Genomic DNA, 13759 nt, shown 5'->3' on the forward strand with positions numbered 1-13759 from the left:
ATCACTCACTGCCTTCCCTCCTTTTCAATATTTATTTTTCTTCTTGTTCCTCGATTTATGCATTTTCTATTCTTACTCTGATCGTTTTTTTTAGTTCATCTGCTGAATTAGTGACTAAGCCAGTAGAGTTGAATGCAGGACATATGAAAACTTAACAGTAAAAATATTAATAAAGCACAACTGTGTATCATTACCAACTATATTTTATTTAGCTTGGGAAGAAAAGGAATCTGCAATCTGGTCAGTGTTGCTTTTCGGTTTTTCTGTCTTTTCTTTATCAATATCCATTTGTGTGTTCCTGCTTGCATGTTTTTTAGGATTACCTGGAAATGTCAAAATAATCGAACTCACGCATTAAACGAATGTATAAACATTTAGTTTTAGAGAATACTAAAGAAAAGCATTTCTGTGTCTATTCATTTTCGCATTTTATTGGATTTTTCTTAACCACCTGTGTTTAAAGGAAAAACTTTGTATATAGACATCAAGCACCGACCCTACTTAAATACACACCCCACATACGCACTTTGGCAATGTCAGATAAATTTGATTTAAAAAGTAATAAAATTCTAAAAACAAGGAAACTGGGAAAAAACCCACGATCAGAATAAATATAAATGAAGACATTAGGAGATTTCACCAAGTCGCAACTAGATCAGTTTTTCTGCGCGCCCAGGAAACGCGCAAGAAAACTACAGTACCCAGAATGCTTAGAGCGCGCGTCGGCCCTCGAAACTTGCTGCTTCAGTCCCGCCTCCTTCCTTTACCGATTGGATCATCCAGTTCCGTGACTCTGGACTTCTCTTCTCCCATTGGTGCACTCTCCAGAGGTCAATTACAGCGTTTACCCTCCGTTCCTTCTGGCTCAGCCGCTCTCCACCTTGTATCAAGATGGCGGCGGAAGGAGCTGGTGGGAAATACAGAAGCACAGTCAGCAAAAGCAAAGACCCCTCGGGGCTGCTCATCTCTGTGATCAGGTGAGGGAGGCAGGGTCAGGGGACGGGGGCAGCGGTTCGACCTCCGCTTTGGAAGGGAGAAGGGTTAGCTGGGTTCTACCCTGCTGACCCCTCCCTTCCCTCCTTGCCTCCCCTCAGCCCCTCCCAAGGGCCCCCACAGTTCTGCCTTTTTCTCTGGGGTTGGGCTAGAGGGAGGAGCCCGGCCTCGCAGTCTTTTCCTAAATTAGGGCCAGAGCTTCGCGTTAGGGTCCCAGGGCCCTAAAAGCACACTGTTTGGGACTTGGTAGAGAAAGCCAGGTGTGTTCACTTATTCATACATTTACTGATTGATTGCTTTCAGCACCGCTCATTGTGGAAGGCATCTTGTTCCCTGGGCTTCTGGGTGTCAGGCCCTGAAGTCCGGAGACTCCTGTCACGAGTTGCAGACTGTGTTCTCACACGTTGGACACCTCCAACCACCTGTGAATGGCCACAGCCTCAAATACAAGAGCCTGTAGTGAGCTGGTAGAAGGGCTGTGGGTTTGAAAGCACACATCCGTGTTTGATTTTTGTTCTGCCTTCCTATCCCGATTTAGTCTTTAAAAAACAAAACAAAACAAATTTCACGTTATCCTCTATGCATATCATTTTCCCAGACTATATATGGTGGGAGTAGGAATGGTCGACCTTTTAGAGGCTCTTTTTTCTTTAAGTGAAATAAATTATAAGGGTGGAGAACCGTTTCAAACCTATTTCAATAAAATGAAAATAAAAAGAACGGAGGATGCGTATCTCTTGTTAGTAAATTGTTCTGACTCTGAAGTTGCTGCTTTGTCTGTCTGTTCAATTTGTATTCTTTGTGTTACCCGTCTTGCAACATTGTATTCATGATTACCTCCTCTTATCCTTAACCTCTACTTCAAATTCTCTCTCAAAGACTGTAGCTTTCCTGGTTGCTTTGGCAACAAGCCTCAAAAAGGAAAACCATTTTAGGCTCATGTTTATAAAATCTGAGCATCCCTGAAGATGTATCTGGTACGTGCCAGTTCTCTTCCGTGTTTCCTTGGACCTGTCATTTTGTCACAAAATAAATTACTTGTTAGTGATAGAGTCCACTGTCCTTTGAAAAGTTTGAATAGTTTAGCTTTATCTTTTTCTATCAACGAGCAGTTGTTTTTCCTTTTTGCATAGTGAATGTTAAAAATTCTCCTTCAATTCCGTTCTGATACGTAACAGGTGTCATTTCTATACTAAATTATGTATTAGCATAACACTATATTTTCATATTCATCCTATTAGCAATAAACAGCATTTATTGTTATAAGCATCTTTTAAATGGAAAAAAGACAATAGGTGGATAAGGGTTTGACCTGAGGACAGGGTAGGAGTATATATGGGGAATAACCAAATCTCATCACTATTTGCAGCCATGGTACCAAATAGTTAAATGATTAATTTGTTAGAGGGATAGTCCACTTTAAAACATTTAAAAGTCAAAATGATTTAAAGAAGTATAGTGTAATTGTAATGGAAGTGTTACATTTGGTGGATGGGTTATTTAAGTGCCTTGAGACTCATAAATGAAATTCTTAACCATTTATAAAATACTGAATAAAAATATTTCAGGAGGGTCAGCTGTTTCAAAGGGTGGACTATGGGGTTTTGCAGAAGAGGTTCTGTTGTGACGCCATGCTTTGATGAGGGGACACATGGTGTTTGGGACTGCGTCTTTTGGAGGCTGCTGCTAACCACAGCTTTTGGTTTTAAGTTTTGCCCCTGGCCCTTTAAAATGGAACTAATTGGGTGGACAGAGTCCTAATTACCTGCTGATGTACTATTTGGACACACAAGATACCCACACAGCATTTTCCTACTTTTCTGTTGATTCACCCCCCGCCCCAACCTTTTGTTTGGTGTGAAGTTGGGGCAGGCAGCCCTTCTAAATAGGAAACAAGCAAGATGGCATTTCGGAGATGTTATTTTATTTTTGTGAGGTCTTGTCAGGTTTTTAATTGGGAAATGTGTCTACCACTTACTGTTAGGTGATTTACTTCCCAGTTACATGTGACTCTCTTCTCTTTATAAATTGGCCTTTAATAGCTGGTTTAATTTGGAAGACAAACTTGGGCTGTGACTTGAGGAGACCTCATTGAAACCTCGGAGCGGAGCTTTTGTCGACAGACTCTGCTCACAGATGTCAAGGAGGTTTGAAGGCAGTTAAAGGCTCACATTGTCATCAACTTTTATGTCGTCACAGAAGTTGGAGTTTCAAAAACTTGGTAAATCCTTTATGGTAGACACCTGTTAAATCCCCTTCCTCCTCAGAGTATTTTGGTCAGCCCTGTATTTAATTCAAAGTAAACTTTGATGAAGGAGTCCACGTTTTGATCAGAACTTTGAACAAACAGCTTTGAGGTCCATGCCACAGACTGTGGCAGGAAGGGAGTGTGGTCACTGTTCAGAGCAGAGTCCTCGGAGTCCTTGGAGTCGTTAGGGGATTAGTGTTGATGGAGAGGAGCACTAACTCCTCTCCATCTGAGCCTGTCTCATAATGGTTTTTAGGATTTCCAGCTTTGTACCCTGGGGAGTCTTGACTCTAGTGATGCAGTACTGTTTGAAAATTACTGTTGGTATATCTGGAAACTAAACACTTTCTGGAAGCCCTGGGGCATCTGGAAGCATATATGGATGTGAGGGGCAAAAGAATTCCCATTTTTCTGGCTAAACGCACTGAATTGATACCTTGGGAACCCATGTCTAAGTTTCTAACCTCGTGTAATTTTTAGCATTGAAATTTCTTAAAGGCTTTGAGGTATATAGTTTTAATTTGGGGTGATAACGATCAGGTTTTTTCCAAGCCATTTCTTATAGATAAATGTTGTCAGAATCTTCAGTGGGAGGTTCGGTATAGGTAGTAGAGCCTTACTGTATTATCCATGTAAGGTGACCTTGGACTCATTACTTAAAAACCCCTGTGTCTTAGTTTGTCATTTGTAAAATGGGATAATCATACAATGTGCTCTGGGTTTTCAAAAAATTAAATAAGAGTATGTAAAAGTGCCTCACAGTTTGGCACAGAGAAGGCACCCAAATGTTCATTTCCTCCTTTCCAGGAGCCCCAGCTTCTCTGGTTAGAAAGTTGATTTGAGTAAGTTTGCCAGATAGCAACCAGGATATAATTTTCCGTCAGAAATATCCTTGCTATGTTGACTAGAATGTTTGATGCCAGTTGACAGAATGTTCTCTTTGTAACTAAGAAACCTTGTATAGCTGACTTAAGATGGTAATTCTTTGATAATTTGAGACTCAGCTAAAGAAGCTAGATTTAAATATATCTATGCTTATGTGTGTATATGAAACATGTAAAATATGAACAGACATAAAATGTAAAACATTTATTAAAGATAAAAAGACTATAAACAAGCAAACCGAAGGGACCATGGTCTCTTTGCCTAGATAACCCCCGTTGCCATTAAAAAATTATATATGTGATTTTCTAAAATTATATGCATAATTTTTAAAAATTAGTTACATATTTAGAAAATTCAGATATTTCAAGAGGTACAAGATAAAAAGTAGACTTTCCCCCCGTTCGTCTCCCTCCTGAAACATACCCCTTTTAAGTGTCCTGAGGGAAATATATAAGACTGTATTTAAGTATGTGTGAATGTATAATCTTTAAACAAAATAATATATATTCTTTAATGTATTAATATCTAATATTGTTTATGAGTTTATATGCACTTAAGGAATATTCATAAAAATTATATATTCTATGTGCTTTAAACAAATGGGATCATACTATGTGCACTTTTGAACCTTTGTTCATTTGTTTTTCTTTATCTTGGAGGTCTTTTCTAGCAGCACACGTTGATCTTATTCATTGTTTTTAGTGTCTAGGTAGTATTCTGTCACATGGATACACCATAGTCTATTTAATTGGTGGCCCGTACCCCCCCACTTTTTAACACATACTTTTGGTTTTATTTTTTGTTCTGTTAAAAATATGTTGCAATGAGCATTCTTGTACATTGGGCAGTATATCCATGGTGTAAGTCCATGGCAGTGGCAAGAGAATAGCTGATTTAGAGTATATGTGCATTTTGTGTTTTGACAGAGCCAAAATGTCCTCCAGAAAGACGGTAATTGACATCCCCACAAGTGGTGTATTAGAGTACCTGTTTTCCCGTGCTCTTGCCAGAAACCGAGTATTTTTGATGATTGTCTCTGTTAACTCTCCTCTACTGCATGATTAAGAGGGAAGTGTTTGCCCCACTGTCATTTAGACAGTGCTGTTGCATGTATGTGGATATATGTGATTTGAAAATATTTTTTCCTGGTCTGTGGCTTTTCTTCTTATTCTCTAGGCAGAGAATTCGTCTTGTCCAGAGCAGAAGTTTTTAATCTTAGTAAAATCCAGCTTATCACTTGTTTCTTTCACGGATGGTGTGTAGCTAAAAAGTCATTGCTGTACCCAAGGTCATCTCAATTTTCTCCTATGCTAACTTCTAGGTGTTTGATATTTAGGTCTCATACTCATTTTGAATTAATTTTTGTGAAGGCTGTAGGATCTCTGTCTAGATTGATTTCTATTTTGGTGACTGTCCAGTTCTCACACCATTTGTTGAAAAGATTATCTTTTCTCCATTGTTGGATATATGTGAGATCTTCACCAACATTCTATGCTTTTTGTTCTCTTTCTATGCACACTTGTCATTGTAACTTTTCCCATTTTCCTTTATAAAAATCGTATCACATAGACTTGTTAAAAAAAAGTCATCAAAGAGAAACATTGTCCAAAAATCCTGTTTCCCAAAATACTGTTTTTGTTTTTAAGGTTTTTGTGTGGATCCTGTCCCGGTACCTACAGGGCTTAACGGTTGTAATTATAACAAAGTTAACACTTTTTTTAGCATAACAAAAGAATATAAATATCTTTGTATGAATATTTTTAAAGTGGTAGAAAATTACAGAGAAGGAAATATAAGTTACTCATATTCACCCAGAATTAACCATCGTTAATATAACTTTGCTTTCAGCTTTTAAAAATCATTGCATTATTATAAAAATAGTACATACTCATTATAAAGTATTCAAACAATGGAAATGCAGAAGAATGTGAAGATGAAAGTAAAAAATATTTTTCCAAACTTTATCCTCCATAAGTTACCATCATATTATGTGAGCCTAATTTTAGATCTCTCTCTGTGTGTGTCTCTCTCTCTGTATGAGATGTTGGATGGATAGATAGAAATATTTTAAAAGATAAATATGGGATCTTACTCTGTGTGCTAAACTTAACACGATAACTTAATGTCGCCGTTTTTAAGGTATACATACATATAGTAAAGTGCACACATATTAAGTATATGGCTTAATGAATTTTTGCCTGTGTAACCATTACTCGTGTCAAGATAGAGAACACTTCCAGCATCCCTGTCAATTTTTTTCCAGTTCAGTTTTTTTGTGAGGATATCCTGTGGTTCCAACACCATTTGTTTAAATTTCACTGAATTTCTTTGGCACCTCTGTCAAAAATCAGGTGGCCAGTGTGGAGCTATCAATATTTCTTGACTCTCTAGTGTGTTCAATTCATCTGTTTATCTTAATGACAATTCTACACAGTCTTGATTACTGCTTTTATAAATCTTGGAGACAGTGTAAGTCTTCCAACTCTGTTCTACTTTTTCAAAGTTTTTTTGGCCATTCTAGGTCCTTTGCATTTCCATATCAACTTTAGAATTAGCTAATCAATTTCTAGAATAAAACCCGCTGGGATGTTGGTTGGGATTGCATTGAATGTCCTGATTAATATGGGATAATTGACGTCTTAACAATATGAGTTTTCCGATCCATGAACAGGGTATCTCTCTCCACTTAACTCCTCTCAGCAATTTTTTTGTAGATTTCAATGTGTAAGTCCACATATTGTTTGTCAGATTTACCTTTAAGTAGTTTAAGACACTTCAAGTTGTCCCACAGCTCACTGAACGCTGATGTTCTCCCCCTGCCCCCTTTTATTTTTTTGATTTTTTTTCTTGGTGGGTTTTTATTTTTTGGTATGGTTTCTGTTGCTGTGTGTTAAAGTTCACTAATTTTTTCTGCAGTTCCTAATCTGCTGTTAATTCCATGTAATGTAATTTTTATTAGATTGTGGTTTTGCTCTCTAAGAAGTTTGATTTGGGTATTTAAAAAATATCTTCAGTCTTTCCTAAAGCTTCTTGAACATATGGAATACAGGTGTTATAACTGTTTAAATGTTCTTTGCTAATTTTATCATCTGTTGTCATTTTGGGGTTAGTTTTGGTTGATTAATTCCCCCTCCCCCGCCCCCCACCCCTGTGTGCCTTGCCACTTTTTGGATGCTAGATTTTGTGAATTTTACCTTGTTGGGTACTGATATTGGATATCTTTGTTTTCCTATAAATATTCTTGAGCATTGTTCTGGGATGTGGTTGTTACTTGGAAACAGTGTGGCCCTTTAAGGTCCTGTTTTAAATTTTGCTAATTGGGAGCAGAGCAACATTAGTTTAGGGCCATTTTGTCTCAGTACTATGGCAAAATCCTTCTGAGTACTCCACCCAGTGCTCTGTGAGTGATGAGATTTTTCACTCTGGCTGTGTGTGATTTCAGATAATTGGTCTCGCAGTGCTTTCAGGTGCTTCTTTTTGTGGCCTTGAGTAGTTTTCTACCACGCATGCTCAGGGGAAGACTCCAGGGAGCTCCTCCACAGATCGCCAGGGTGCTTTGGGTAGCTCTCTCCTCTCCGGGACTCTGCTCTGCAAATTCGAACAGCTTTCATGTCCAAGGTTTTGAAACCCGTTCTGTTTGTTGTTTCAGATGGGAGGGTAAATCTATTTCCTGTTATTTAATCCATTCCAGCAGTAGAAGTCTATCAGTGCTTCATATTTTAAAAAATATCTCAGGATATTAATCGTCATGGGTCAAATTTTGGGTTGCCTATGCTCAGAGAGGAAGAATAAGGTAACCAGATGTGCTACATGAAGTTGTGGCGCGAAGGTGAGCTAGGTATCTCAGCGCTGATGGTCTTTCTGATTTTGCAGTATTTTACAGAGTATTTAATGAAACAGTTCATTTCGTATAGTACTTTTTCAGGAACTTTTCCTCCAGAACTCTTAGAGATGCCTAGGAACTAGTTTGCATCTGTTTTTATGTACTTATTTTAAAAAATGTAGTTCTTCTTATTTAATGCCTGTGATGGTATTGTTTATTGAGGTCTAGTGTGGCTGGTAAATGGGTTTTCTTTGGGTGACATAGTACTTAGACTCTTTCTGTTGGTTGTTGTTTTGTTTTTGTTTGCGTTGGGACGCTTGCAACCTGTGCTGGCCTTTTGCAGTTTGCAGTGGTGAGCTCTGCTTCCCTATTGTCTTTTTTTGTTTGTTTGTTTGTTTTTTGCGGTTCGCGGGCCTCTCACTGCCGTGGCTTCTCCCGTTGCAGAGCACAGGCTCCGGACGCGCAGGACCAGCGGCCACGGCTCACGGGCCCAGCCGCTACACGGCATGTGGGATCCTCCCGGACCGGGGCACGAACCCGTGTCCCCTGCATCGGCAGGCTGACTCTCAACCACTGCGCCACCAGGGAAGCCACCTATTGTCTTTATTTATTTATTTATGGCTGCGTTGGGTCTTCGTTGCTGTGCACGGGCTTCTCATTGCGGTGGCTTCTGTTGTTGCGGAGCACGGGCTCTAGGCGTGCGGGCTTCAGTAGCTGTGGCTCCAAGGCTCTAGGGCACAGACTCAGTAGTTGTGGTGCACGGGCTTAGTTGCTCTGCGGCATGTGGGATCTTCCCGGACCAGGGCTCCTGCATTGGCAGGCGGATTCTTTTTTTTTTTTTTTCCGGACAGGCGGATTCTTAACCACTGCGCAACCGGGGAAGCCCTACCCTATTATTGTCTTATACTCTGCTGCTCCATACGTTTTTGTTAACTGCTTTCAAGCTATGAAATGAGTTATGACCTTGGTCTTCATGGTAGCCAGTCCTTTGTGGTTTTCACCTTGAAAAACACTGAGACTCACCATTTAACAGGAAGTTATAAGGGAGAATTCTCGTGTATCATTTGACATTGTAAGAAAAATAAGGATTTCAAGATCCTTAGAAACTTTTCTGACTTTCATTTATTCTTTTAAAAGTTTTTATAAAGCCTTTGCAAAAAATACCGTGGCACATAATTCAGGTGTTTTTCTGTTGGAAACTTGGTGCCTTATTGTGCTGAATATTACGGGAGACATTATTTTGTACTCAAAATGTCAGTTGAGAGCTTGTTAGAAATGCAGACTCTTAGGCGCCACCTGAACCACCTAACCTGAATCTGCTGTTTAACAGGAGTCTCAGGTGAGTCTAATAAATGTTAGTTTGAGTAGCCCTTAGGACATAATTTGGGAAAATACAAGAAACCAAGTAGCATTGTTAGCTTGTTTTTAGCTGAGATAATGGTATGGCCATTTTTCTTTTTAAAAAGTACTCTTCTTGCGCTTCCCTGGTGGCGCAGTGGTTGAGTCCGCCTGCCGATGCAGCGGGCACGGGTTCGTGCCCTGGTCTGGGAAGATTCTACATGCCGCCGAGTGGCTGGGCCTGTTAGCCATGGCTGCTGAGCCTGCATGTCCGGAGCCTGTGCTCTGCAACGGGAGAGGCCACAACTGTGAGAGGCCCGTGTACCGCATTAAAAAAAAAAAAAAAAAAGTACTCTTCTTAACAGATAAATACTGAAATACATACCAGTAAAAATTATATCACTTCTGGGATTTGCTGCAAAATAAGAAGAAGATTGGAGTCAGTGAGAGTATAGATGAAACAAGATGGGAATGTGTTGATAATTGTTGAAGCTGGGTTTATTCAATGAGTCTCTTAATTTTTGTGTTTGAAAATTACCATAAAAATTTCACATGTGTATGTATGTTTATAATATATGTATATGCTGGGGAGAGGGAAGGTGGTGGGAATGACAAGGTTCTGTAGGTTAATAAATTGCAGAAATGCTGCATAATATATTCCTCTTCTATCCACCCCGCTCCTACCCAGACAACCTCCCGCCCAGAGGTACCTTGTACATTAACATATTAAAGTCTCCTGAAAATGACTGTTGTTAGGAAACCTTCAATTTGTGTAACCCAGAATTTCCAAAATAGCCTATTACCACATAATGTCTATTAATATCTTATAAGACACTGTTTCTGAGGAACTCACTAGAAACTCCTCATTAGGAAATAGCATACACGTTTAAAATGATCGAATGCTGTAATGCGTTGTAGTAACTAACATTCCCCAGGAGGTGAAAAATGAGATGACTGAAAACGGTGCTTTAAGGACATGGGGCTTAAAATGGGAGTGAAAGAGAGGTAGAGTTTGGTTCGGTAAGGGTGGGGGAGATTTTAAGTTGACTTTGTCAACCCTAGACTGTTGTATGCTTTTGGTAGAGGTGATTTTACTTAATTTTGGCAATGGCCTTCTCTGTTGGCTACAAGATTTATACTTTTGGTCGCCACAAGTGTTTTATGTAACCGAGTTAATTGAAATATAGAAAAACTGCATGTGTCAGGTGTAGTAATTGGCCCTAAGCACTGTCTGAAGGAAGATGCCAGTGAAATTTTCAATTGACTTTAAAGCAGAAATTGTTTACTGTCACTTGATATTAAGTGAATCTCTTTGTAGTGAATTAGGGGATGTTATTTTTATGCATCAGAAAACTTTTTCAGAGGGACTTGTCATTATGAATCACTATCAATTGGGATGGGATTCGCTATCAATTGGGATGGGATTATCTTGTATTTTGTGGGATCTAATAAGACATAATTCAGAAACAAGCAATTGCAATGTCTAATTGAATGTAATAAAATCTGACTTAAAAGTGTAATGTAGATTTGGTTATGCTTTGAGTGAAGCCATATCTTATGATTATATAGTGATACACATCTATTTAATGTGTAATTTTTTTTTTTTTACAAAACTCAGAGTTATGAGTTTTTATAGTTCATTGGAAGCCTTTGTAGACTATTCTTCTTATACAAAGGGGTCTGCTTCATTTAATAGGCTTTGAAGACCACTTCTCAACTTGTTTGGTTAGGGTTCATAGTGTAGTAAACTCTTCCTCTTTTTCAGTTTGTACTTTCACACTACTCGGAACTGTATTTAGTGTCCCTCCTGACATAATAGGTATATTGTTACTGTCAGGCATTTCTTAGGATGGCTGTTACATATTTTCGAAGAAAAGAAAATCTGACTCACACTGAAATAATGGCTAAGTGGATCTAATAGTGTAACCTAGTATCTTCTAGTTGAAAGCAGTTTGGAAAAGAAAATAGAATTCACGTTTTCAAGAATCATGTCAGCTCTAGACTCTTTTTTTCTTGTGTTGGGATCAATAACAAAAAGGAATACTATGTTCTAGAAAGATCAGTAAGTTAATTGTTCATTTTCGTCCTACTTGGAGTGAGGTTCAGAAACTAGTTAACCCTTGAATATTTGTTGAGAGTTTAAAAATACCCAGTTTGGGCCTTATGATAATATGTTAGAATATGTTGTAAAGATGACTCCTTCTGCTTTTTCCATTATGCAATTTAAAAAATTCATAAGAATTGTCCTAAAAAGAGAGAAGGTGGTACTGATTGAGGGATTCAGGTGCTTGATGAGTAAAAAGTGCAGGGGCTCAGTGACATCTAGTTTATCTGCTAAGGGGCCCACTTTGAGTACTTCCCAGAATGGGGATCACCGAGGAGGTTTGATTCTTACTGTAGATTTTGATCTATAGAGTTGTAGCTTCCTGGTAAGTGATTTCTGGATATGTGGAGCCTTGTAATTAGTTTCTCTAAGTTGCTTGAAGTGATTTCCATTAATTGTTTAATCTTTATCGTTCCTGGAGGAGAGGTCACTGGATGCTAACAAGGAATGCCCTTAGAAGACAATTAAGTGTATTAACTGTTTTCAGAAAGCCTGACTTAAGGCTGATTATTCTGCAGGTGTTATCAAAATTCAGGTGTATTATGTTAAATATTTCTTATAGCAGGTTAGTTCGTTATCTGAGACTCTATCAGGCAGGTAACTCTTCTTGGGGAAGAATCTGTGTTGCTGTGGTTAAGGGGGGATTACTGATAACATCTGCCTTGAGATTTTACCCAACCAGAATAACACCTCCTGTGTTTTATAGGGTGGTGTATTAGTCTGCTCAGGCTGCCATAACAAAATACCATAGACTGGGTGACTTAAACAACAGATTTTCTCACAGTTCTGGAGGCTAGAAGTCTAAGATCACGGTCTTGTACCGTCAGGGTTGGTGTCTGGTGAGGCCTCTCTTCTTGGCTGGTAGATGGCCACCTTCTCGTGTTTCCTCAGATGGCCCTTCCTCTGAGTGTGTGGGGAGGGACAGGGCTCTCGTGTCTCTTCCTCTTTTTAGAAGGACACCAATTCCATCGCATTAACGCCCTGCCTGTATGACCTCACTTAATGTTTTTTTTTTTTTTGCGGTACACGGGCCTCTCACTGTTGTGGCCTCTCCTGTTGCAGAGCACAGGCTCCGGACGCGCAGGCTCAGCGGCCATGGCTCACGGGCCCAGCCGCTCCGCGGCATGTAGGATCTTCCCGGGCCAGGGCACGAACCTGTGTCCCCTGCATCGGCAGGCGGACTCTCAACCACTGCGCCACCAGGGAAGCCCCTCACTTAATCTTTATTACCTCTCTTCTAGGCCCTGCCTCCAAATACAGTCACGTTGGGGATTAGGGATTCAACATATGAATTTTGTGGTGGTAGGTGGTGTGTGTGTCACAATTCAGCCCATAACATATGGTACTCTGGGCACTCTTATTTGTTAAAATACCCTAAAATGCTTCCAGAGTGACAGTCTGGCAGTCTTGAGGCTCAGGCAAGAGCCCTGGTCAGGCTAATTTTTCACAACTGATTGTCAGTCTTACTACATGCTTTTCTGTCTTACAATGTTTAACAGTCCTCTATTAGCCCTCCAATACTGAATACTTGGACTGTGGACTCTCTTCCGAGAATTTCTGTCTGGTCAGCTTGAACTATCAAAAGGCTTGCTCAGAGGAGGTAGTTAATGAAACATGATTTGTTCCATTTAGTCCTTTAAATTCCCTAAATTCTATTCTTAGATTAAAATCATTGGAAAGCTTAATACTTTGGACTATATTCAGAGTCTTTGAAAATCTCTTAGGTCCGAGTTGTGTTTTAATGTTACGTTCTTGAAGGGACTTATAAGAAATGGCCATGTAAAATTTATTACTTTGTTTTTAGAAGGTTGTTGAGGACATTGGTCACTATATTGTGTAATGTCTTCTTGTTTTATTTTTATTTAAAAAAATTTTTATTTATTTTGGGCTGTGTTGCGTCTTCGTTGCTGCACGCAGGCTTTCTCCAGTTGCTGCACGTGGGGGCTACTCTTCGTTGTGGTGTGTGGGCTTCTCACTGCGGTGGCTTCTTGTTGTGGGGTGCAGGCTCTAGGCACACAGGCCTCAGTAGTTGTGGCTCTCAGGCTCTAGAGCGTAGGCTCAGTAGTTGTGGTGCACGGGCTTAGTTGCTCCGTGGCATGTGGGATCTTCCCGGACCAGGGCTCGAACCTGTGTCCCCTGCATTGGCAGGTGGATTCTTTTTTTTTTTTTTTTTTTTGGCAGGTGGATTCTTAACTGCTGTGCCACCAGGGAAGTCCATGTCTTCCTGTTTTAAGTGAAAGTTTTTTTTTGTTTTTAGAATTTAGTACTAGTTTAAAGTTTGCTTGCTTAGAGCAATTGGAATCTGTCTTTTTGAGAATGGGAATTATATATAATTGGCTAGGGTTTTCTTTTTGCATCGGCTACTAGG

General features: G+C 39.6%; 1 protein-coding gene across 4 annotated transcripts in view; it reads left to right on the plus strand.

Annotated features, from left to right (window-relative positions):
* The first annotated feature begins 868 nt into the window (after window positions 1-868).
* Window positions 869-13759, plus strand: part of EXOC4 (exocyst complex component 4) — an 827540-nt gene continuing 814649 nt past the window's right edge. For all 4 annotated transcript variants that reach the window (XR_003795333.1, XM_029234271.1, XM_029234272.1 and 1 more), the window contains exon 1: window positions 869-977. Coding sequence is in view for 3 of the 4 variants with exons in the window: in XM_029234271.1 (XP_029090104.1) it covers window positions 892-977 (86 nt within the window). In the remaining variant the exon portion in view is untranslated. The remainder of the gene's footprint in view (window positions 978-13759) is intronic.

Source organism: Monodon monoceros, unplaced genomic scaffold (assembly GCF_005190385.1).
Source record: "Monodon monoceros isolate NGI ecotype Baffin Bay Population unplaced genomic scaffold, NGI_Narwhal_1 Super_Scaffold_2, whole genome shotgun sequence".
In the NCBI taxonomy this organism is placed as follows: Eukaryota; Metazoa; Chordata; class Mammalia; order Artiodactyla; family Monodontidae; genus Monodon; species Monodon monoceros.